Source organism: Arachis ipaensis, chromosome B5, assembly GCF_059453495.1.
Source record: "Arachis ipaensis isolate K30076 ecotype BB chromosome B5, ASM5945349v1, whole genome shotgun sequence".
Lineage (NCBI taxonomy): Eukaryota > Viridiplantae > Streptophyta > Magnoliopsida > Fabales > Fabaceae > Arachis > Arachis ipaensis.
In genome coordinates, this window is record NC_142440.1 from 129,136,461 (window position 1) to 129,160,961 (window position 24,501).

The 24,501-nt window shown below is 32.8% G+C and overlaps 2 protein-coding genes and 2 pseudogenes across 3 annotated transcripts; 2 read left to right on the forward strand and 2 right to left on the reverse strand.

The window, feature by feature from the left end:
* The first annotated feature begins 61 nt into the window (after positions 1-61).
* Positions 62-6,896, forward strand: LOC107643914 (uncharacterized; annotated as a pseudogene). The gene is made up of 15 exons (XR_015883365.1): positions 62-124; positions 862-924; positions 1,195-1,365; positions 1,458-1,551; positions 1,657-1,736; positions 1,859-1,934; positions 2,044-2,087; positions 2,724-2,791; positions 3,044-3,129; positions 3,217-3,374; positions 3,486-4,824; positions 4,953-5,237; positions 5,466-5,669; positions 5,745-5,901; positions 6,391-6,896. The product of XR_015883365.1 is annotated as an uncharacterized LOC107643914 (transcript).
* A 191-nt stretch (positions 6,897-7,087) lies between these two features.
* LOC107640960 (polycomb group protein FIE1) lies at positions 7,088-10,321 on the reverse strand. The gene is made up of 13 exons (XM_088487969.1): positions 10,041-10,321; positions 9,724-9,789; positions 9,441-9,563; positions 9,167-9,247; positions 8,993-9,085; positions 8,808-8,883; positions 8,560-8,639; positions 8,420-8,491; positions 8,056-8,115; positions 7,833-7,929; positions 7,610-7,673; positions 7,470-7,529; positions 7,088-7,374 (listed from the first exon to the last, which is right to left on the reverse strand). Exons 1-13 carry the CDS (start codon positions 10,218-10,220, stop codon positions 7,302-7,304), a joined length of 1,125 nt encoding a protein of 374 aa, XP_088344095.1. The 5' UTR covers positions 10,221-10,321; the 3' UTR covers positions 7,088-7,301.
* Positions 10,322-11,601: 1,280 nt separating this feature from the next.
* Positions 11,602-12,523, forward strand: LOC107642019 (protein CHLORORESPIRATORY REDUCTION 41, chloroplastic pseudogene; annotated as a pseudogene).
* Positions 12,524-13,250: 727 nt separating this feature from the next.
* LOC107643916 (pentatricopeptide repeat-containing protein At4g04790, mitochondrial) lies at positions 13,251-21,909 on the reverse strand. Its single transcript, XM_016347665.3, has 15 exons — positions 21,599-21,909; positions 21,404-21,451; positions 20,636-21,265; positions 20,161-20,340; positions 19,630-19,694; positions 18,720-18,827; positions 18,187-18,300; positions 17,029-17,124; positions 16,774-16,872; positions 16,174-16,293; positions 14,603-14,707; positions 14,341-14,505; positions 14,132-14,259; positions 13,921-14,041; positions 13,251-13,682 (listed from the first exon to the last, which is right to left on the reverse strand). The coding sequence occupies exons 1-15, from the start codon at positions 21,741-21,743 to the stop codon at positions 13,521-13,523; spliced, it is 2,286 nt and encodes a 761-aa protein (XP_016203151.1). The 5' UTR covers positions 21,744-21,909; the 3' UTR covers positions 13,251-13,520.
* Positions 21,910-24,501: the final 2,592 nt, after the last annotated feature.

Consider the following 24,501-nt stretch of genomic DNA (forward strand, 5'->3'; position numbering starts at 1 on the left):
ATTTTTGTGCGTTGATGGATGCTTATGCTGTTTTTCAATGCTTATTCACTAAGCTTGGTTTATGTGCAGTGCCACTTCATCCGCTGCCACCTCGAAGGGTAGTGGTTATGGTTTTGCTGATAAGGTTTGTGACACTTGTCACTTTACTCTCTTTCAGTTTATTTTTTACTATATTTGTTTCCGTTGCTGTTATTGCCAATGGGGACTGGATGTTTTACAATGAGAGATGAATATGATAAGGATTTAGTGTAAGGTTGATTGAATTGTGATTCAGCTTATAGCATTCCTTTCCATAGGTTTGGTAGTTTCATAGCGATGACCAATTACTTGTCATGCAAAGACATTTTTCATTTGAAAATGTTACTCATTGATAGAGTTACTGACGGTTTCAGATTTCTGATGGCATGACTATACAAATTCACACAGTTAATCTATTACTTGAAACACGTGGTGGTGGGGGCGCGCGTCGAAAAGTGGGAGCAACATGGTAAATTCTTGTTTCTTGATGCTCAGAATTTGGTTTATTTGTGCTCTACCAACCCTGTCAACTGTTATGATTTGGAATGAATTGAAATCGAAATTGAAACTGACGTGGACATCTTAGTCTCTGATGGGTCTATCAAGTATTTTTTAAGTATAAACCTAAAGAATTTCACTTTATGTTTGGCTCAAGTACTATGTTTTTAAGTTTTCCCTGAAATCTATTTATAGGGCACCACCAATGGCATCTATCACAATACATAACCTTTCGCTGTATACCACAAATGAAAGCTGGCAGAGTGGCAGGTATTTGTTGAAACCCAGGCTTAAAAATCTGACACCTTTGCATATGGCATTTTATTGAAAGATTTGCCTTTACAGGTTGTAAATCTTAAGGAAGCACGGGAATTCTCCAGTAACAAGAAATATATATATGTCTTCAAAGTAATTACCTCCTTCTCTAGTTTTAATATGCTTATATGTGTAATCTGTATTGATTTGCTTTTATTTCTTTCATTTTGCTTATTTTACAGTTGTCATTTAGTTATATGATTAGAATACATAGTTCCGATAAGTTTTATTGAAAAATAAAAAGAATGGTTCATAAAAAGCAATTATACTTTTAGCTATACTCTCAAGGTTGTGGATGTTATGTTGCTTTTATTGGCATTACCATCTAATAATTCATACATGTTTTTCTTTTTTCTTTCTCAGAAACTAGAATGGGAATCTTTGTCTATTGATCTTTTGCCTCATCCTGACATGTTCGCGGATGCTGCATTAGGCTTCTCTGAAGAGGGATCAAACCTGAGAGATGATGATGGTGCAAAGCGAGTATTCTTTGGAGGAGAGCGTTTTATTGAAGGAATATCAGGAGAAGCATATGTAAATATAGTTCCTACAACTAATCTTATAAACATCTGTTTTATGTTTGAATGTTTGAGTCATGAAATATAGCTGGAATTTATAACTGCCAGATAACAGTTCAGAGAACTGACTTGAACAGTCCACTTGGGCTTGAGGTTCAGTTGCACATCAATGAAGCTGTTTGCCCTGCACTAAGTGAACCTGGTAAGTAAAAGGGCACATGTAATGTTTCTTGTATCCACATTGAATTGATACACATGGCATCATTGTGACATCACTGACATGAGTTACTACAACATGTATGAGCAGGGCTACGCGCACTTCTCCGCTTTATGACAGGATTATATGTCTGTCTAAACAAGGGTGATGTTGATTTAAAGACTCAGCAGGTTTCACACTGTTTTTTAACTTTTCAGTTTTTCAGAATACCCATCCTCAGTAGTTTCCTTTGAATAAAAATATTGTTTCATTTTGACATCCTTTGAGTGTTTCTGTAATTGAATCATAGCAGCGATCAACTGAAGCTGCTGGGCGTTCTCTGGTCTCGATTGTTGTAGATCATATATTTCTTTGCATTAAAGATACTGGTTTGTTGCTAGCCACATAGCTTTCTTTTTAGATAAATTTAAACCTCTTTCAATTATATAGTCAAATTCAGAGTTAATAAATGATCCAACCAATGACAATAACTTGCAGAATTCCAGCTTGAGCTTTTGCTGCAGTCCCTCTTTTTCTCTCGGGTAATGCTTTATTTTCATATTCATTTTATTTTTCTTTACATAATCTTACTATTCTTTCCCCCATTATTCTTTCTTTGGTACTTGTCCCATATTACTTATGAGTGTTGGTGATAAACTGACAACACCTTAGCCTTGTCTAGAGGGAAGGATAGAATTGGTTATATCAAAGCAAATATAAAAACATAGGACAGAATATTTCCCTTCGATATTATTTTTTAATTTATATCTGTGCTTTTTTTTCCTTTTTTTTTGTGTGTTTTTTTTTTTTTTTTGTTTGGTGGGGAGGGGGTCTTTGGAGGCTCCATTAGTAACAAGATATGCACTATGCAGAAACAAACAAGTAAACAAAAGGAATACAAAATTGTAGCTGCTATATTTGTTTTGCCAATGTGATTTTAGTGTGATAAGTTTATTTCTTATAACTAAGCTAATCATTCTTGGAGAAAGGTAAGAAAAGAAAGCTCCTTATATTATCTGGATGATTCATGCTATGGTTGAATGTATGGTGCAAAGGTTAAGATGTCACATGCTTTTAACAAATGTGCTTTTAAGATGTCATATTGCCATGTTATTTCCCCTTATTGTGCAATGTTATCAGGCTATCAGTGAGTTATACTGTTTCATGTACTTTTGCAGGCCAGTCTTTCTGAAGGAGAGAATGACAATAACTTGACCAAGATTACAATTGGTGGAATAATTTTAAGGTTTGTGCCTTTGTGCTCTGTCCATAAAACCACTTTCATGGTTAGATCCTGCATTAAATCCTGAGCAGTTAATGCAAATTGACAAGAGGAGAGAAAAAAAAAAGGGTTTCTCATATGCTCTAGTTGATCAATCATTTTGGTGGCTTTTGATAGTTTTAATGGCACAATAATCTGTTTTCCTTCCTAAGTTGACTGTACTAATCACTATATCGTAACAACGTAACTAGGTTGCTTGTTATCATTGGAATGCAGGGACATCTATTCATCTCCGCAGTGTACACTAGTGCAACCATCGATGCAAGCTGTCACAAAAGATGCTTTCCATGTGCCTGAATTTGGTATTAAGTTATGAACACGTTTCTTGAAAATAATATATCACTTTACCAATGCTTAACAACTGGTTTTTAAATCCTTTCTTTTGGCAGCTAGAAGCTTTTGCCCTCCAATATACCCTCTAGGAGAACAGCAGTGGCAAGTGATTGAGGGAATCCATCTAATATGCCTCCATGCACTTCAAGTCATGCCTTCACCACTTCCACCATCCTTTGCTTCTCAGACAGTTATTGATTGTCAGCCTCTTATGGTATGTGCATCATCTTTCAATAAATATCTTGTTACAGACGTATAGTGCATCTTTTTTGTCTTTTTTTTTTTTGTCAATTATATGTTTGATGATCTTTGTATATTTGTTCAGGTTCATCTTCAGGAGGAAACATGCCTGAGGATATCCTCATTCTTAGCTGATGATATTGTTGTCAGTCCTGGTGACATTCTACCGGACTTCTCAATAAAATCTTTTATTTTCAGTCTCAAGGGGCTTGACCTTACAGTTCCACTAGACAACATTGAAACTGATATTTCTAAAATCTATATGGATAATAATACAGTTCAGACCTCCTTCACTGGAGCAAGACTCCAAATTGAAAACCTTTTCTTTTCTGATTCACCCTCATTGAAACTAAGAATGCTGAACCTGGAAAAGGATCCTGCTTGTTTTAGTCTTTGGGAAGGTCAACCGATCGATGCTAGCCAGAAGAAGTGGACTGCCAGAGCATCGCAGCTTACTTTGTCCCTGGAGGCATGTAATGACAAAATCAAACTTCAAAATTACCTTGGACAAACTGGAGGACTGTTGAGATGTGTTGATCTCAAAGATTCTTGCATTGAAGTAGCTATGGCAACTGCTGATGGCAGTCCACTGTTACATATTCCTCCTTCAGGGGGTATTGTCAGGGTTGGAGTTGCTTGTGGACAGTATCTATCCAACACTTCTGTTGAACAATTATTTTTTGTCCTGGACGTCTATGGTTATTTTGGGCGAGTTAGTGAGAAAATAGCTATGGTCGGGAAAAGGAAACAACTAGAGGACATTAGAGACAAGTCTTTTAGTGGAAAGCTGATGGACAAGGTTCCCAGTGATACTGCTGTGAGTTTAACAGTAAAGGACCTCCAACTTAGATTTCTAGAGTCTTCGGTGAATGTTGAGGGAATGCCTTTAGTACAGTTTATCGGAGATGATCTATTCATTAATGCCGCCCATAAAACCCTTGGAGGGGCTATTGTTGTTTCATCTACTTTACGGTGGGAGAGTGTCCAGATAGATTGTGTGGATGCTGAGGGGCACTTACCATGTGAAAATGGATCATTCTTGAGTCCTAGCGAAAATGTTCCCTCACCAAGTGATAATGGATATCCTCATCTTAGAGCTGTTTTTTGGGTAGATAAGAATAAGAAACATCCAATGAATGGAAATGCTCATTCAATCCCTTTTCTAGACATCAGTATGGTTCATGTCATTCCACTAAACGAGCAAGATATGGAGTCTCATAGTTTAAATGTGTCAGCTTCTGTTTCTGGTGTTCGACTTGGTGGAGGAATGAACTATGCTGAAGCCCTCCTGCATAGATTTGGAATACTTGGACCTGATGGAGGCCCTGGGACAGGCCTTTCAAAAGGGTTGGAAAACTTACAAAAAGGACCCTTATCAAAACTTTTTAAGACAACACCTCTCATGGTTGATAATTCAGAAGATGGTATGAAGCAATTTCACCTGATTTTTTCTAGTTGCTATATTTGCTTATTACATAAAATAGATTTGTTTTGTGTTGCATAGACTTATTTTGCTAAGTATACATTTCTTACTTGCTGAACTTTTTGCTAGCTGAAAGTATGAGACAAGGGGAGGAAACCAGTTTTCCACACCTGAAGAAGCCAGATGACGTGGATGTAACTATAGAATTGAGACTGGTTATTTGCTCTTGAAGGTGCAGATCAGATGGCTGAACAGTGGTGGTTCTCCAGTCTTGAGGTTGTAGACAGAGAAGAGAGGTGTTGGCACACAACTTTCCGTGGTTTACGAGTAAATGCAAAAAGTAGCCCAAAGAAGGTTCTGAATGGCAAAGCACAATTGCATCGGATAAAACAAAATCCAATAGAGCTTGTTACGGTAGAAAAAGCTTCCTTCTGAGTTTCAAAGATTTAATGCAATCTGTTTGTGTAAATTTTTCTCCAAATTACTGCAGAATTAAGAATTTTCTTTCTCCTTTGAGAATGATAAAATTCAATATCCTTACTGATTGGTTTTCTACGTGTATCTCTTTTCTGTTTCTTGTCTATCATCCAGATATGTCTTACCCCTTTCATACACCTTACCTTATTGAGCTTGCACTTACAGGTAGGAATTGAAGGGCTACGAATATTAAAGCCTCATATCCAAAAGGGCAATCCTCCATCAATGTTAATTGCAGACGGGGATAAAGAAAATAGTAACACAACTGAGGGAGTTGGTCTTGAAGTTCGCTTGATATTATGTGAGGACAACACTGATGACATAGTGAATTGGGAAGTGGAAGACATAAAGTTCACTGTTAAACAACCGGTAATGGGAATTTCATAGTTAGATATAGGTCATTGTCTCATGAATGTTGCGTTTGATGATGATTGTACCTTGCAGATTGAAGCAGCAGTAACCAAGGATGAGCTTCAGCACCTCACTTTGCTGTGCAAATCTGAAATTGATTCAATTGGCCGAATCACTGCTGGAGTTTTGCGGCTGCTTAAGCTGGAAGGTTCTGTTGGTCAGGCTGTAATAGATCAACTTGGTAACCTAGGTATGCTTTCCAGTTTCTAATGTTTCTGAATTAATTTTCATCGGACATATCTTGTTCTTTTAATTTCTATTTATTATTGTTATGTTATAGCCTTCAGTAAACTAAATATATAGGTAATGGATAGTGATTTGAAGCAAGGTTTAATGAATCCAAGTGGTTGGTTCATTGATGACAACTAGTGATCATGTCATGTATGATACTTAGAATGCTCGGCAAATCAATGGAAAACTATGATGCAACGCTATCACTCTCTAGGCCTTCTAGCTTTGGTTGATTGTATAGCTTATTGATCCTTTGGCTATACATTTGTGCTTACTTTTCCTACTCCCTTTGTTTCTAACTAAATAACTGTATACTCGGACAAATTATAACCAATAATGTTATGATGATTTGCAGGTAGTTTCTACTGTTTCTAGTAATGGTACCAACAATGGTATAGTTATTTGTAGTAGTTTTCTAATATTCTAAACATGGTACGGTGACTTGCAGGAAGCGAGGGCATTGACAAGATTTTCTCTTCTGAAAAGGTTACCAGAGATGGTAGTGTTGTTGGTAATAGAGGACATTCTCCCTTACCAAGCGGGGTTAATGAAGGACCACACAAAACCATGGAAGAGACATTAACTCAGCTTGAGGAAGTGGTTGTAGAGTCACAGGCTAAACTCAGTGAACTAATCACTCATGTTGGTACTTCGGAGTTCGGACTCTTCTTCCACTCAGCACCGTACCATTGTCAAACTAAGTCAAAAGATTGAGACCATGCAGGGCCTATTGATGCAGTTGAGGAATCAACTTTAAAGGCCCTATACCTTTTGTTGATGTACAATTTTAAGTTACGAGATTTAATCTACATAGGATATGATTCTTGTGTATATAGTATACAAAATTGCAAACTCTTGTTGGGTGTTGTATCAGTGAGGCAGAAATTAAGCTTCGTCTCGTTGGTATAACAAAGTTTTGTCTCATTGGTATAAAAATTTTGTCCCCCTTGAAAATGTAGCAAAAAATTCAACGTAAAAAAGGTAGTTCTCAAAGGCCTTGGCAGTTTAATGAGGCAGGAGAAAATTCCAGATTTGAACGTTATATACACAATTTTTTAACGATGTTCAATGCTAATAGATACCACAGTTACAAACTTACAACAACCAGGTGTGTAGTGCACAGCAAAGAAGAATAATAAGAGGAGTTATTAAAGGACAATTCATAATAAAATACTTAATATCATTTGATTCATATGGTCAACCTAATATTTGAAACATTTCTTGCATTTTTTGAAACAGCATTCAATACTTACCAAACTATTTCAATAATAAAATAAATAGAATACAAATAATAACAATGTTCCTAAAATAATTATTTTCCAACGACTGGCCAAACCAGTCATGGAGGCTAAGCTAAGCCTAAGCTGGTGGCACGTTTGTAACATCGTCCCAGCGCCATATCGTGCCGTCCTCACAGCAACTCAAAATAATACTGCAGCATAACAGAAGGAACTGCTTGAGAAAAGAAACATAGGGAAGAAGATAATACCTTCCATCAAAAGAGCAACATAAGAATATGGCATTTACCTTCCATCAAAAGACACGGCAGTTTGCCGGATTGGAGATTTAGATTGAGGATGCGACAACCTGGAAAAGGTGATGAATTGAGCATAAAAAAACTTTCTAAGATAAAAACATGTCTCATCATTATAACATGATAAACAAACCTTGCGATAAGAACCGGCGGACTTGACTGCAATTCCCAAACAAAAATCTTCCCTTCCCTGTTACCTGGCAAAGCCAAAAGGAAATGAAAATTGTAAATAAAATGTAGCAGATGTTGTATCAAAAGACGAAGTGGCAGCAAACCACAATGAACAAATTGTGTAATACACAGTTACAAGAAGAAAACAAAATACGACTTAAGAAGAAATTGCAGTTAGTTATTACCTATTGCAGCTTGATTGTAATGGAAATCACAAGAAAACTTGATGAACCAGATATCACACTCAGGAACAGGGTATTTCTGGAGAATGTCAACTACACCCTAAACAACAAACACAAATGCTTTCAACTTAAAAAATTGAAACTGTATCTGCAAATAATTACTGAAATTTAAAAAAGAAAAGTCTAAATTAAAATGAAATAAAACAAGATAATAATTCTAACAAACCTCTCCTGGAGTTTGGTCCTTCACTTTAGGCTCCCACAAGACAATTTCATTGTCAACACTCTGGAAATGCAATATAATCCATTAATTTCAGAATCGGCAGATAAATTTATGTAATATAAAGGGAATAATATTAGTTAATATGAAATGTAGTTGAGTTCGAAGAATATTATAAAACTCTTGAGCAGTGTGGTTCAGTTGAATACCAAGTTTTCTAGGATTTGGTAAGGAGTTTCAGAAATACCGTTGAACATTTTCTTTTACTAGTATTTGGTTTCTCAAAGATCATTTTATAACATGTGAAGGAAGCCAAAATGCAACCATTGGTTGCCACAGGGAAGTAGAATAACTCTGGAAAGTGTGTCACCTTTGAAAGGATAAAATCACCCAGCCACCTATTACAGTCGACATAATTTGAATGAACTGAAGCGTTGAATACCTGAAAAGAATTACTATTAGAAAAGATCTCATATATGTATGTACTTCTACAAATAAAATTTTACTTACAGGAAACTGCACATATTTTGTGGGAAACTTAGATGGAAGATCTGTCCATGTGAATGACTTTTCCACGTAGGTCCAGAACTCTGCACCAGAATAAAAGCCGGGATCACTTAAATGAGAAAGACAATAATATTTAATTACAATTGGTACACACCATTCTGTTTTGCTGACAAGAATAGATGAGAGATTGTTTTACACAGATCGTATATAACCAGGTTTAATAAAATAATGGCATGAAAATATATTCTTACCCTTCATCGACCATATCTTTACAGTATTATCCATGCCACAGCTAGCAATTTTGTATATATCTGATGGATGAAAGTCCTATAAAAAGCAAAAAGATAAAGAACTACAATAAAGAATTAAGATAGAGAACTACTAATTAAGCAAGAAAGTATAGAGAAATACATTGCATAGATATGAATGCACTTACAACACTCAAAACTTCATTACGATGCCCTCCAGCCCCGGCAAATATCAGAATGCATATTCCAGTATGAACATTCCATAACCGGACAGATTCATCCTAATCAAATTTAGATGTTAATGGTTGAAAGGAAACCATTACTCTTACCATCAAAATTTCATACAAAAGAAAGCTACTCACTTTGCTTGCAGAGATCACAAGCGATGACTTCAATGCTTGGGTCCTGATTTCGTTTATGGAGTCTCCATGCCCAACAAAGCTCTAATGAAAAAACAGCACTGCGTCAAGAATCATATGAATAAAAGAAATCATTTTCAAGACATTCAGCATCCCAATGCTTCCTACATAACTGTGAACTAACAACTAACACTAAATATAAAATCAAACAACCATCATTATTTTGGTCTATTGTATGTAAAAAAGAATAAACCAACCCTTGAAAGGTGTGGTATACCTTGTATATCCTCTCAGAACCAGTATCTATGACTCGGATTACGCCATTGATTCCTCCAGCCACCAGAAATGGGGCACCATCAACATTGCTTGCCCAGCTCACTGTGTAAAAGGATTCATCCTTCTGGTCAACATAACAGATGAAATTTGAAGCATTTTTCCAATAACAATTTCAAACTTCCTTAAAATTTAATTTTTAAAAAACAAACCTCAAAGCTGAAACACAATTAAATTCTTCAAAACAAATAATAAAATGTCAGGAAAAAAAACAGTGTTGGACTTACATCCTCATCAACATAAGATTGCAAAACAGCAATAACTCCTCCTTCAAGACACTGATAAACCGTAATCTGCACAAAATAAATAAATAAATGAATAAACAAAATGAAGATTAAGATAATAAGCTCAAGCTATGGTTTCAACCATAATTAGTATAACAAAGTGAAAAGTTACAAAATTTTACAGAATCTAACAGCAATGACAAGAATACAAGTTAAAAGACCTAGTCTTAATCTTGAACCGCTGATTCAAATTTTTTCTTTTAGAAAATAACAATTAAACGAAAAAAAAGAGTAGAAGATAGAGAGTGCGAGAAGAAAACCCTATTGCCGCCAACAGTGGCAAAAACGTTGAGGTAGCGGGAATCGATGAAGTTGAAAACGACGGCGTATAGAGGGCGTTTACCCTCTTGGAGGCGGTTGGTGACTCTGTAATCTCTCTTCTTCGATGGAGTTAGTGAACCCACCACTGGCTCACTCCCCAAACCAAAAACCTTCGCCATTTTTTCTTCTTCACGTCAAACACCAAAATTCGCTTCTTTTGTTTCTTTTCCCCTCTCTCCGTCACTGTAAAAATTAACAGCTTTTACTTTTGTTTTATAATTTCTTTCCTTTGTTCTAATTTCTTTATATTTATAATAAAAATTTAATTTTGATGCACAGTTTAAATTAATTTTAATATATATTTAATTAAATAATATTAAATTAATAAAATAATTATTTTTTTATTAATTATATGACTAATTATCTTAAAAAATAGATATAATACATTAATAAAATATTTTATATTATTAGTATATTAAAATTAAATTTAAAATAATATGTTTTTTATTAGTTTTAACTTTTAACATTTTTTTGCATAAGACTTTTTTTTTTCAGTTTTGCCACTTAGTACAATCTTATCATATCTTAGAGATATTATATTTTCTTTAGTATTTAGAAACTATTTTATAAATTTGTTTTATATACCTTGTAAGTTATTTTTTAAGAGATTTTTAGGTGATTAATATTTTTTTATTTTTGCTTTACTTAAATCAATAAACTCTTCTCTTTTTTACACTAAAAGTGTATTAGTTCATGCATTTTCCAACTATATTTACTATACAAATATCTAATTTAGTAACGTTAATGCATGAAATAGTAGATTTGGACTTTAATTTAGTAACGCTATATGCATAAAATAGTAGATTTAGATGACATTATTTATTATATCATAAATTATATAAATACAAATATATTAAATGATTATATATGTGATAGAAATATATAAAAGTCAGATAAAAAGAATGTAAAAAGTAAAAAACATAAGAATAATTTTTAGAATTAGTCTCTGAAAAATTTTTAGGCAAATATTTTAATTTTTATTTTATTAGACAAATTAATATTCACATCAAATTATTATAAAAAGAATGATATAAAAATTTTAAAAATTTTTAGAGACTATTATATTTTTATTAAAATGATAATGATTCATTTGTCGATATTTTTAACCAAAATTTAATGCAAAGATTAATTTATCTAACAAAATAAAATATTAGAGACTAATTTAATAATTAAAATTTGTTATCCTTTAAATTGATTTGGATATTACTCAAAATATAAAAAGAAATTAGGAACAAAAAAGCAACTAATGGAAAATTTATTAATCTTTATGTAAATCATGTCTATTGTTATCAGTTATCACTGCAATGAATCTGAACTTAAAGTGAAATGTTCCTTCCTCATGGGATATTTTAGCATAGTACTCTATGCTTATTGGACTACAAAATTTAACTGTATTATCTGACTCAAATGAAAAGCTACAACAAAATCATCATAGAAACCAAACCAACCAGATATAAAAGCCAAAAGAGCCTTATCTTTAATCTTTATTTCACTTTGCTGCATTAAGAAACTAGTAGCAATGGCTTCCACAATCCTCCAGTTTCTCTCATCATATCCTACTTCTCATTCTCATCATCCGAACCAAAACCAAAACCATCTCTATTCACATAGACCATTTATAGAGATTTCCAATATTCAAATCCACCCAAGAAAGCACTTCTCCATCAACTGCATCACTAATAATAATAACAATAATGCCTTAAGCACCAATTATCCAGCTAGTGATTATTCCAATGATGATTCTAATGAAGAATTTCCAACCCAAGATCCTATTCTAGCACAGTCAACAGTCCAGAGACATTTCTCATAGAGAAGAGAAGAAGATCAGAAATAGTGAGGCAAAGAAGGCCTAAAACTGAAATATCACAGGCCAAGCCACCGAATTTTGAGGTTGGTTGGAAGAGGACAAAAGAGATTAATTTAGAGCTGCCAATAGGTTATGTCATAGCTGACTTCTTGGAGAAGCTAGAGGAGCTAATGGGGAAGGAATTCGGGTCGACGGAGTTGCTAGCAAAGGCTGGGGAGATTGTGGCCGAGAGGGCGAGGGAGGAGGCAGAGATACTGATGGATGAAGGGAAAGTGGAAGAGAGAATGGTGACTGAGTTGTTCAGAGTGTTGAAGCTGATGGAAATGGATTTGGCAATGGTGAAGGCTTCTGTGAAGGAAGAGACATTGGATGAGAGGCTCAAACAGGCTAAGGCTAGGTGCAGGCAAGCCATTCTTGTTGCTTACTCATTTTGAATCATGATGGGAATGTAATTTTGTTGGTGTAATTATTAAGGTTTACATGAAATTGATGTAGATAAATTCTTGACTGACTTTTTTTTTTTTGAAGTACTCATTTGATATTCTTATCTTAGAAATTTGAAATGCTTTAGAAATGTAAGTGACAAAATTAAAACTTTTTAAACTCTGGACCAAATTAAATTTTAGATGATCATTGAAAACATCTAATATAATTTTCTGATATATATTGGTGCGAGTCCTATAGATTACTGGATATTAGCACTTAAAAGAAGCAAAATACTGCTGAAGATCCTAATATAAACTTGTGCATAACTGTATTACGATTTTATCGTTCTTTAGGTATACACATAGTTTTCACACTCTTAAAATGTTTTTCTTTTTCTTTGTTTAGCATATATTTAGTTATCTGATTCAAGTGATACAAACTTAATTCCCCTTGAGCAAAAGTCTCGATTTTGAATAATATGGATGGAAAAAAATCTGTTAACAAAACTAGTTCCTAGTAGATGTTTTTGACTCAAACAAAACTGCCTTATATAGAAGAAGATACATGTAGTCTCAATTGGAAAATATAACAGCATGCTTAGCTATGGATTAAAAAATTGTGAAAATTTTATAGCTGAGTGTAACAATTTTGATGGCCAAATTTGTTGTGCAAATTTTGGTTTTTATAAAAATCTACTGCACCTGAGCATTGTCGCAGTAACAAATGATCATAACAATGAACAATGATTTTCTTTTAAGATTTTAACTGCAATTCTTTTCTTCAAAATGCAGCCCACTTTCCAGTTTCCAGTCTCCACTTTATCCGACTGTTGTTATAGGTGCCCCCCTATCAGCTTGCATATTCAGTGCAAGTTTCAAAATTACTCATACGTACATCATCAAAAATAAACATAGTATGATTAATATTTTTCTGATATTATATTAACAAAGAAAAGAGAGAAAAATGTTAGTACACCGCAACTTCATGCCTACTTTAGCTGCAATATCAGATGTTTGAATTCTGGAACAGCCCTTTTAGAAAAGACCTACCTATCTATCACCTCAACCCCAAATTTTGTGAGTTATTTGTACACATTTGGATATAATGCCCCTATTAATAGGAAGTCAAGTGAAGACTGAAGAGTACTTCACCTACTCACCCTTCTTAGTTTAGCTCAATGTTTTGTTCAGTTAGCATTATGTAATTCAGAGGTTTTGGCATGAGCACTTAGCAGAGAATCATGATATTCCTCTGGAGGCACAAGGCCTAGCTTATCCTTGATTTCAGAAAGCAGTTCAAGGCTCGCTTGCAAATGGCTCGACTCTGACCCGTTGATGAGAGAGAACACCTATACAAATACAGACACAATTGTTGTGAAACCAATAATGACACACAATAGAGATAGATAAATGATTTACTTTACTAATAGATTCTCCTAAAAATCCTCCTACACACTAAATAAGGGAAGCATTGGTTGTTTTTTTGGAGATTCCAAGACAAAAAAAAATCTACTGTTTTTAATACTTTATTTTATAGTAATAGGAGTATGATTAGGAATATTTTTCGGGAAGGAAGCAAAGGCGAACCTTATCAAAGAGAACTTTCATAACCAATTCATTGCTGTGGTGCTTATCGCAGAGAACTTCTGTAACCAGTTCGTCGCTTTGGTACTTATTCTTGAGGAGCTTACACAAGTTGACAGCAGAACTGACACGAAATATAGTGAGCATAAGTAAACTATAGAATGCATTTCTGGTGAAAAAAAGTTTCAATAAAGTGGGAATAGAAAGATGGAACCTTATATCCTTGTTCCAAATACAATACAAGATGATTCTGCAGCAAGCTCCATTCCAATAATCTGTATCATTTAATTCCTCAAGTAGAAGAAGCAACCTGTCCAGCTCTACATCGGACCGAGTCTTCTCCTATGGATGTTGAATTCGTTGATTATGAATCATATTAAGTTAAAAATTTTATAAAAGCCGATAATATGTTCAAAACCTTACAATGAGATTCATAACATCTTTTGGCTCCAAATTATGTCCAGCTTTCTTGATTTCCTCGTAATAATGAATAGCTTCAGACAGTTGCCCATGTGCTGCAAGAACTGAAACAAGCACATACTTGATTTGGTTCAAGTTCTTCTGTGGTATCAATGGATCTAACACTACCTACAATGGAGGATTAGTTAGTCACAATAAAGGTTACTTGTCTTTCAAGCAAATGATAGATAGCTCAAGCAGCAGCATATGCTGCTTGCACCCGTACCTGTTTTGCTTTCTCCAACTGTCCACAAGCAGCATAAGCATTTATAAGGGCCATGAAAATTTGCTTTGTAGGTTTGATTCCAGATTCCTTCAGTTCTTTATAATACTACAAGCATAAAGTTGAACATACATTTGTAAGCATTCATCCATAGACAGCTTATCAAAATGGCATACCTAAGTTAAAACTAATTTTATGTAGCTCCGTTGATGTAGGCATATCCAAACAGATTATTTTCTGTGGTGCAATTATTTTCTATCATAGAAATCAAACTAAACCCCGCTAAAAATATAAAAACCACTCGTGCCTCAACACAAGAGCTTAAGCTGTTGGTGGAGATGGTTGAAGACAGTATCAGGGATGGATCCGCGCCCGGGGGAGAGCATAGGCCTTGGCCCCCCCAACTTTTTTGAACAAAGTTAACAACTTTAAGTATATAAAGTTATTATATATTATATAATTTTATTCGAAAAATAGAGTAAGTAATTATCTTAGATAAATAATTAAATTATTAAACTAAAAAACAAGTAACAATCCTTAAATTGAGAAAAATATTATTGCTAATCTCTTTTCGATTAAATAAATTTCCAAATCTTTAAACATTTAAACTTTTTTTCTCTTTTTAAATATTTTTTCTCTTAATTTTCACACCTATTATCATATAAAAATACTTTAACATTTATAATAACTAAACAAATCTTTATAGTACATACATGAAAGTAAATTATTTTAAAATTTATTTATTTTTCTCATGATATTATATTAATAACATATTAAGTAAATTCATTAAAACAATTATATTTTATATATTTTATTCATGAATATGTTTTAAATGCATATAACAAAGTTATTAGAATAACTTATTTATATTATTTTATAGTATATTTTTTTATGATATGAAGCATAAAAATATAACATACTGTCACAATAATACTTAACAAAGTAAGCTAATAAAAATTAGATAATTTTTATATTTTATCGAATCCAAAATAAAAAATAAATTTTTTATATAACAAGCACTTATTAGTATTTTTTTAATCAAAAAAATATTAATTATAATTATATATATTAATGAATATATAATATTATATTTGATTATATAATATTTTAATTTTCGTCCCCTCCTCTATCAAATTTCTGGATCCGTGACATAATGAGAGCTTCAAATGACCAAAACCGTGTAGAGTTAAATCATTGTCCCCCCCCCCCCCCCCCAAAAAAAAAAAAAATCATGGAGACAAAAGTTATACATGCGAAATGCAAGATAAGCCTATGCAATATTCACACATCAAACCCAAAAGAGATGCATGCATTAGAAAACATATTTCATATAAAGAGCATTCATGTGTCTATCGAAAAATTTAAGAGTTGGTTCATGATAATGCAATGGAAATACTAAGATAGTAAATTTCTTAGATAAAAAAGTTGAAGCAATCAATCTTATAGTCTGAGTTAATATTAGAAGAAAGAACATAAGAAATATTAGAAACTTCTGAACACACACAGAATGACAGAATTGAAGATCAAAAAATGACTGAAATGGGTTTATTATGATGTTATAAATCCCAACTTACCATAACTATATCCTCTTCAGTTTCAGAGTTGCTAATCAGGTAGCTAAAAGTCTCTGAATCAGGCATTACATCAGCATTCTGCATGTGCTCAAGGACCCTGACCCCATCACTCGTGTTTTTCTGAAAAATTTCAGCAAAATGGTGAGAAAAGGAATGCATTAATGCTGAAGTAGGATAGATGTGATTCAAATACATTTTGGAAGGACTTCTCAGCATTTCAAAACTTGTCAAAACTATATCCATTATCAGCAGCCATATTTCAACTCATGAGAAATCATTTGTATGCAAAGGATTGCCCAGATAACCGTACTATTTTACAGATACAAGGAGTTATCCCTTAATGCAACTATTGATTTCTAGAGTGTAGTTTGGTAAAATTTCTCTTTGCCCAAAGCCCAAGAGTCAGAATGACCCTGCTCAAAGATTTGTGTCATATACTCATGTCCATAACCTATAACTATTTAAAAAAGACGAAACGAAAAAATAACAACAAAGGTTCAATGGAACCATTTTTTTAGGTTCAACAAAAGCATTCCAATCTCATTGCAAAAACACAAAAAGCATATTAAGTATAGAACAGAGGCATTAAAGAAACATCACCTCTCTAAAACATTCTGCCATTATGGTATTGTACATGCTAGCTGATGGTTTCAAATTCAGTTCCCCCATTTCATCGAGCATTCTATATGCACCTTCAAGCTGTATTATGAAATAAAATAACATCAACGGCGTTCTAAATTTCACTGCAACTCACTAAAATACAGCTACAGTGGATACTTAGCAAGATGAAGCTAAAATCAGTAAAAGACTGGTGAACAATAAGCACAAGAATGAAAATGAATGGGTACAACTTACGTCTTTCATCTTCAAGAACAAGTCTATCATACATCTGAATGTCTTATCATTTGTCTCCAGATTGTACTGGCGTATTGTAGAGAAGATCCGATGAACCTTTATTTGAGAATACACCAAAGAATAAAACAAACTACATGTGAGAACAGTAAACTATCCAAGATGTTATAGAATAATTGATTCCAGCTCTACATATATTGCTTACTGACAGGAACTGAGATCTAGCAGAAAATAGGGGATTTTATTGATGAACTAGGGATTGTAAATCACAACCCCTTATTGAAATACACTGTTGGGTCTAACCAACTCTGGAGAGAATTTTCTTCTCCTGAACTAACAAACTGAACAGAATTTTCTAATTGACTAAAAATTAACTAACCCCTAGTATTTCATAGGCAGCAGCTAGGCCTAGCACTACTCCTAAACCTGCTAAACTAGTTTAAAAGGGACAAACAAACCTGTTTCTATCACTTACCTTTCATTTTTATTAAAAAAGAGAAAAATTAATGAGAAGAGATGAATGCAAAAAGAATGGAGGTGCAAAATAATTTCAAATTGAAGCATCCTTACTTAATGGCAAGAGAACAAAAGAAAAATTACGTCACTGTTTTTTTCCAAAAGGTAAAGGCGGGTAGAGCAAGCTATGTCATCCAAAAGATGAGCTGGTCAATTCTAAGCAACCTCTCTGCACTAGACAATTGCAAGAAAGACAAAATTTGTGATATAGAGCAGAGAGACAAAAGTATTCTTGGATCTTCACCTAATATACTAAGCTTTTAAGTCTACTGATTCCTTGACATGATATTAGAACTTCATGGCCAAGAGGAAAAGAATCCAATTAATGCCAATATAAATTTTAAGATAAAATGGTGAAGACTGAAGAGGCTATATTTCACCTTTCCTTCAAGCTTGAATAAGAACATATACTGCAGGACCGGAAGAAGATAGAGTAATTACTTATTATTATGATCTTTACTGGATCTTCACTTTACAGTAACATCAAAACTTTCTAAGTCAAAGATATAGACATAACACAACAAAACAATAAGCTTAAAGATCAAAAGTTTACATCCATCGGAGAAAATCGATGGAACATGTAAAAACACAAATTATGAGAGAATGAAGAAAGAAGAGAGTGATTACATGGATGATGGGTCATACCAAATTATATTCAGATGTTTCCTCACAAGTTTGTAATATGGACTGTAACATCTCATTTGATAAAGTCAAGCCCCCTTCACACATTTCATCAACAATATCAAGAGCTACACGCACCTGCATTAGAAACAAAAATCACTAATCTCCAAAATTCACTCGAGAGAAATTGACACATCATGGACTTTTATTGTGAATTTGCATATTGGATAAGATAATGAAAAGAGGAATTATGCCAATCACAGAAGAGGAAAGTACCAGCAATGTCATTGTGATCACTATAATAGAAAAAAGTGCTTAAGAATTTACTTGTTTCTGTGAATATATGTTTCTTTCCATTAAATAAAAATATATATTTTAAGATAAGTAACATGGCCACACTATGTTTGTCAACCTCTAAATGGTAAAGATATGGGATGGGTGCACTTTCAATGGCTTGTGTTTTTGGAGATGACATATTGACACTTTTCTTATTTTTTATTTCATTCTGGACTTTCTAATTTCCTCTTACAGAAAGTGCAAAAATCATATGGTCATACCTCGCGCAACGTACAGCTATGTAAAATTAGCTTCTCATATGATGAGGATGAAGGTGACACTTCAAGTGTTTGGTGCAAATCCTTGAATTTTGTAATGACATTCTCAACCTTCACAATACCAACAATAAATATGAGAATGCACACAAACACACATAAAAGTCCATAACAATAACTACAACGTACAATTATTATGCCAAATGTTCACAAAAAAGCACTAGTACCACCTTATCATTGTGTTCAAAAATGCACATGCAATTATGGAGTGTTTAATATACAAACACAATGAAGTAAAATCTCACAACAGTTACGAAGGAATTGCTAAATAGAACAAGGGGGAATTATTAAATAAAATGCAGCCTCGAATGTCTCCAAAATAAATCTACAGTAAAAGCCACTTTGAAGAAGTTTATTCCATACACCAAATTTGCATAAAATCAACCTAGAATGAAATAAAAAAATTAACAAGAATGAAAGGAAAAAGATAAAGAACCATGTCCAGCAAAGTAAATGAAGAGCTACAATTACTGATTTATTGTAAATACCATATTGGCTTCTAACCATAGCTGAGGTGTGAGTATCAACTCTCAATCATAATCTTTGTTAGTTCAAAAACATACAAATTCTACTTATAGCAGTGTATAATAGGCTAAAAGCCTGTAAATGCCTCTGTGTGGAGTTCCATTTTTATTGACAATTAAAAATAAGTTGACAAAAAAAATCATAACTTAGGTATGCTAAAAGAAATTTAAATGGTTTTCATAAAAGTTCTATCATCACTGCAATCTGAAGTATCATGAAAATGTAAAACTGGCGATATATTTTTAGAGAAAGAAAAATGGATGAAGGAAAGCGCTTGATGGTATCATGGACTTGAGGAAATTATCAATGACATATGCAAGAATTTTCTTACCGATAAATTTGGGATGCTAATAGCATAACTTGCAATGAAGTTTGTAATATTATTTGTTTCATAATCTGCAATGCATAAGAATCTCAGTACAAGATATACACCAATTAAGATTTATAGAGGAATTCAATCCTCAATTCTTCAGCAGAATCACAATATGACTTAGATAATTGGTGTTATATTAAAAAAACCCGATATTCAGTACATTAATAATTGACAAAGAAAAAAGAAACCTGCAATCTTAATATATGTCCATTTATACATATAATGCTTGGGATTTTGTTCCTCTAGAGTATCTTGTGTAATATAAAGGGTAAAATGCAGAATGTATGAAAGACTTAAGAGGCTATAGTTCTGCAGTTTTGACCCCCTATACTTTAGAGGAGCCAAATTCGAAAGACTTAAGTAACATAATTCAAGAGATACAACAGCTATATCATATGCAATTTGTTTTCCTTTTTTGCAAGCAGAAACATTGTTTGATGTCTAGCAAAATCCAAATAGGTGATGAGAAGATAAATATTGTAATCATACCACTTGTTTTGAAGTCCAAAAGGAAGTTCTCCGCAACAGGTTCCAATTGATGCCTTCCTAATGACTGAAATATCTTTTCTACAGATTCTACAGATGAAAGCTTTTTTATGTTTATGATTTCCAATAGCTCCAATATCTCCTTCTTCCGCTCACTCTCACAAAGAGCCAATAAATAATTTTCTGCAACATAAGTTGAATAAAGTAAGTTTCCATTTTAAGGTGCTACAAAAAACAGAATTTTCTATCATTATTGAACAACGATGTGCAGAACCAGCAGCGACACCTTGTCACTTAACATTCATTTCTGCAGTAATTGACCACTGACCATGTCACTTAAAATTCACAGTCTCATTAAATGAAACTGCATATGTCAACATCTGCTACGGATAATCCAAAGCTAGATGTTTGAACACAACTTCTATGAAACAAATTATGACAAACCAATGCTATGAGGGAGAAAAGCATATGCACCCACCTCGTAAATCAGAAATTTCTTCACCATCATTCTCTGCAATGAGATTACAGATTTCTTGAATCTTTTCTTCATTATTAACTCTTAACCACAACATCATTTCGTAGTAACCGAGTCTGGTAATTAAACTGGCATTCTGGTCTTTGATAGCATCACAGAAAAAATGAAACTCTTCAACCATACACATGTCAATAGTATACAAAAGAAGTGGACGATATGATTGCTCTTCTAGCCGAAATCCTCCTTCACCCATCAATTTAAAAAGATGGAAAACCTTCCCCAACTCTTCTATCACTATGTCTTCGTCACTACTTTCCCTAGCCTTTTCTATGCACATTTCTATCAGTGCGTTGTACCCTTTGATCCCTGGATCTCGTCCAACTTTACCAAACAATGCAATGGTAGCCTCCGGCCCAAGTACCTTTGCACAAATTCTAACCAACTTATTAAAACGGTTCTCTTGGGAAAATTCAAACAAGTGTCTCTGTTTCTTTTTGCGAGAATGTCCTTTCCGTTGTAACAATAAATTATTGTTATATATGTTTGAGAGCCATGATATACCTGGCTGACTTTGGGACTCTTTTGCATTATCATTTCTCTTAGACATGGGTTTCTTCACCGAGATACTATCACCTGACAGTACGAAACAATACAACAAATAACCTTTTAGGAAAGGGAAAAAGAGAAGACAAGCTCAGCACTTGAACAATACACCAATTAACCGATAACATACATTCTCAGTTTCTCCCAGGAATTTCATCAAACACTTACCGTAGTAAATAGAAGAAATCTTCTTAAACGCCACATTAGAAGAATCATCTGCACCAAAATATTCACAAACACAAAAAACAAATTTGAGACTGGAAAAACACTACCCATAAACGAAATCCGCAACAAAACTCTAAATTTAGCTCATTCAGCTTCAGAAAACACAACACCCCGAAAAACAAAAGAGTGCAGAATTACCTGAAGCAGGGGATTGTTTAAGCTTGAGGCTTGCGAGTGTAGAATCTCCATCGAATTCCGAAAAGAAGGAAGAGTATGCAGCAGAACGTGAACGTGAACGGAATCCGGTTAGATTTCTAACGTAGGAGAAATATGAATGGCGCATTTTTTTCACAGCACTTTTGAACGAACACGGACAAATGGAAATTGTGCTTCTTGCCGCAGTGAAGAGAACGCGACTATTTTGAAGCACACCACTGACATGAAAACAAAATCAAGCAGTAATAGAATTTTTGGTAATTTCTATCAAATTCTCTAATTTATTATTTATCAATAGTAATCAAGGTTCAGACAACCGGATCGATCATCAAACCGCTCTAGTTATTGGTTTATTAGTTCATTGGTCTAACCGGTCCAACCGATAGTTCAACCAAAAAAATCGTTTTAGAATATAATAATAAATAAATTATAAATAAACATTCTAAAATATAACTCAACCTATTTTTTGTCTCATAACAACTATGTCATTCAGCCAAGAATATATCTTTCATCTCTTTCCTAATGTAAAGAATTAAAAAAGATCAAACAAATTGAACAAACCTTATAATACTAATGGTGAATCCATCTCCTTAATATAGGAATTAATCACATAATACAAAATATACTAATATACTTGACAAATAGGTAAGACATGATATAACAGTGCCTTTCGATCGATTTTAGAATAAGTCAAGCAACATGTAGAGATGAATTAATAGCATAAAAATAGATAAGAAGACAACACTAAAAGTTCAAATAATCATTGAATACAATGCAAAGCTGCTTATTCATTGAGATCTCACATTATACAAACAACTTTCATGACTTAAGTTTGCACATTTTCAATAAACAATTGTAACCAATATTATTTTTTATTTTACTATGATATGTACAAATCACTTATAGCACAAAAGAATTAGTAAAGAATTAAAAAAATAAATAAATTCACTATTTATATTGAATTAGCTAGAGGCATATGCATGTTTACCAAGTGATGCAGGATTGTTTATCATTCCACTGGTAATTGAATATGTGCCTCCGAAGGAGAACTTAAATTCAGGGAACTTTGATGAGTTCAAATCTAGCAGCATATAATACAATCCATAGTTGAAGAGTTTAGCAATGAAAATGTACAAAATTTCAATAAACATTATCACAAATTTCAGATTCAAAACACAAATCAATAATCAAGTAATCAGAGATATTCAAAATCACAAATCACTACTTCAGACTTCAGAGACATTCAAATTCAATAATCCAAGTACTTCAGAGATATTCAAATTCTGCCTACAGCATTCAACAATATACAAATTTCCACCATTAGCAACGAAGTTTTTAACCCAATTTTAACAAGCTCAGCACAATGATTAACAACAAAAAAAAAGCCCTAAATGAGGTAATGAGCACAAAATCAAGAAACTTTAACAAAATTTAACAACAGATAAAAAAAGCCAAGAACAAGCCAGTAACAGTTTATCAGTGGTTCAGCGGCCGGTTTCTAAAATAGCGGTTTCTACTAGTAAATCGAACCGCCTAAACTATCGGTTCGTGGTTAAACCGGTTCGACCGGTCGGTCTGATCCGATTTTCAAAATCTTGATAGTAATACTCTAATGCAATTTCTAAAAAATTTATTGTTGAATACTTTAGTTGCAACAAAATTTAATTATTAAATTAGTTTTTGAACTTTTAGATAAATTAATTTTATATCATATTTCGCTTTAAAAAAATAAACAAAAATTATAATTTTTTAAATAAATAAAATAAATATTTTATTTTTCAAAATATACAATTTATAGCATTTTTATCAAAATGGACGGTATCTCTTATCTCATTTACAGTATAAATGAAATAAGAGTGTACGTATCTCGTTTATACTATAAATGAGATAAGGCCATAGTTGTAAGAACCGAATCGGTGATCAAACTGGTCATGTTACTGGTTCACTGATTTACCGGTTCAACCGATAAATCACTGGTTGAACCGATAAAATCGGTTCTATATAAATAAAAAATATAAAAATAACTTCCCTTTTTCATTATAATAAAATGTTTATTTAAATATATTCTAGTGTTAATGCATATGTTTAGTTGTGTATCACAAATAATATCAAAGGTAGATCAATTTCAACTTACAAGAATTCGTCTCATATGTACCAGTATGTACCAAAGGGCATACAATATGGTTGACGAATATCATGTTATGAAAGAGTTTAATTAAGGTTAAAATTCAAACCCGGCAGCCAAGCTTCTAATCTACAAAATGCTAAAAACTTTGATGATAATTTCCATGGTAATAGAAATACCATAACGGTAAATAACACAATACCTATAACTAAATCTAAGTAGGGCAACTTATTAAGCAATTGTGTTAATTTATTATTTTTTTTAATTTTTAAAGTAAAAAAATATTTTATTTCTATTGGTAAAAAAATAAAAAACTCTCTAAATATTTAAAAAATAAAAAAAATTGAAAAATTTTAAATTTTTTAAATTAATTTATTCTTAATTTGTGAACAATTGCAGCAAAAAAAATCAACTGTCCAGGTGTGGCATTATCCGATTAATAAAAAATAAAAAAATATTTTCAAAAAATTAAAAAAATTTCAAAAAATAATTTTTTTTATTTTTGAATATTTAAATTATGTGATTTAAGTTTTTTATTTAAATTTAAAAAATAAAATAAAGTCCAGCAATATCTAGTAAACAACATATCTGTAAATTTATTATTATTTTTTTAATTTTTAAACTAAAAAAAAATAATTTTTTCTATTAGTAAAAAAATAAAAAATTCTAACAATATCCAAAAAATAAAAAAATGAAAAATTTTAAATTTTTTAAATTAATTTATTCTTAATTTGTGAACAATTGCAGCAAAAAAAAGTCA

Bases quoted from the DNA above. Each gene is read 5' to 3' on its own strand.
- LOC107640960 (XM_088487969.1), bottom strand. From the start codon at position 10,220: ATGGCGAAGGTTTTTGGTTTGGGGAGTGAGCCAGTGGTGGGTTCACTA. The intron at 8,884-8,992 runs GTAAGTGCATTC...TGCTTTTTATAG, and splicing joins GTAATGAAGTTTTGAGTGTT to GACTTTCATCCATCAGATAT. The intron at 7,930-8,055 runs GTTTGTTAGAAT...TTTGTTGTTTAG, and splicing joins AGGACCAAACTCCAGGAGAG to GGTGTAGTTGACATTCTCCA.
- LOC107643916 (XM_016347665.3), bottom strand. From the start codon at position 21,743: ATGCGCCATTCATATTTCTCCTACGTTAGAAATCTAACCGGATTCCGT. The intron at 18,301-18,719 runs GTATGACCATAT...TTTCTAATGCAG, and splicing joins ATAGCTGTACGTTGCGCGAG to GTGCGTGTAGCTCTTGATAT. The intron at 16,873-17,028 runs GTAAGTTGTACC...TTCATAATACAG, and splicing joins TGTTCTTGAAGATGAAAGAC to CTTGAAGGTGCATATAGAAT.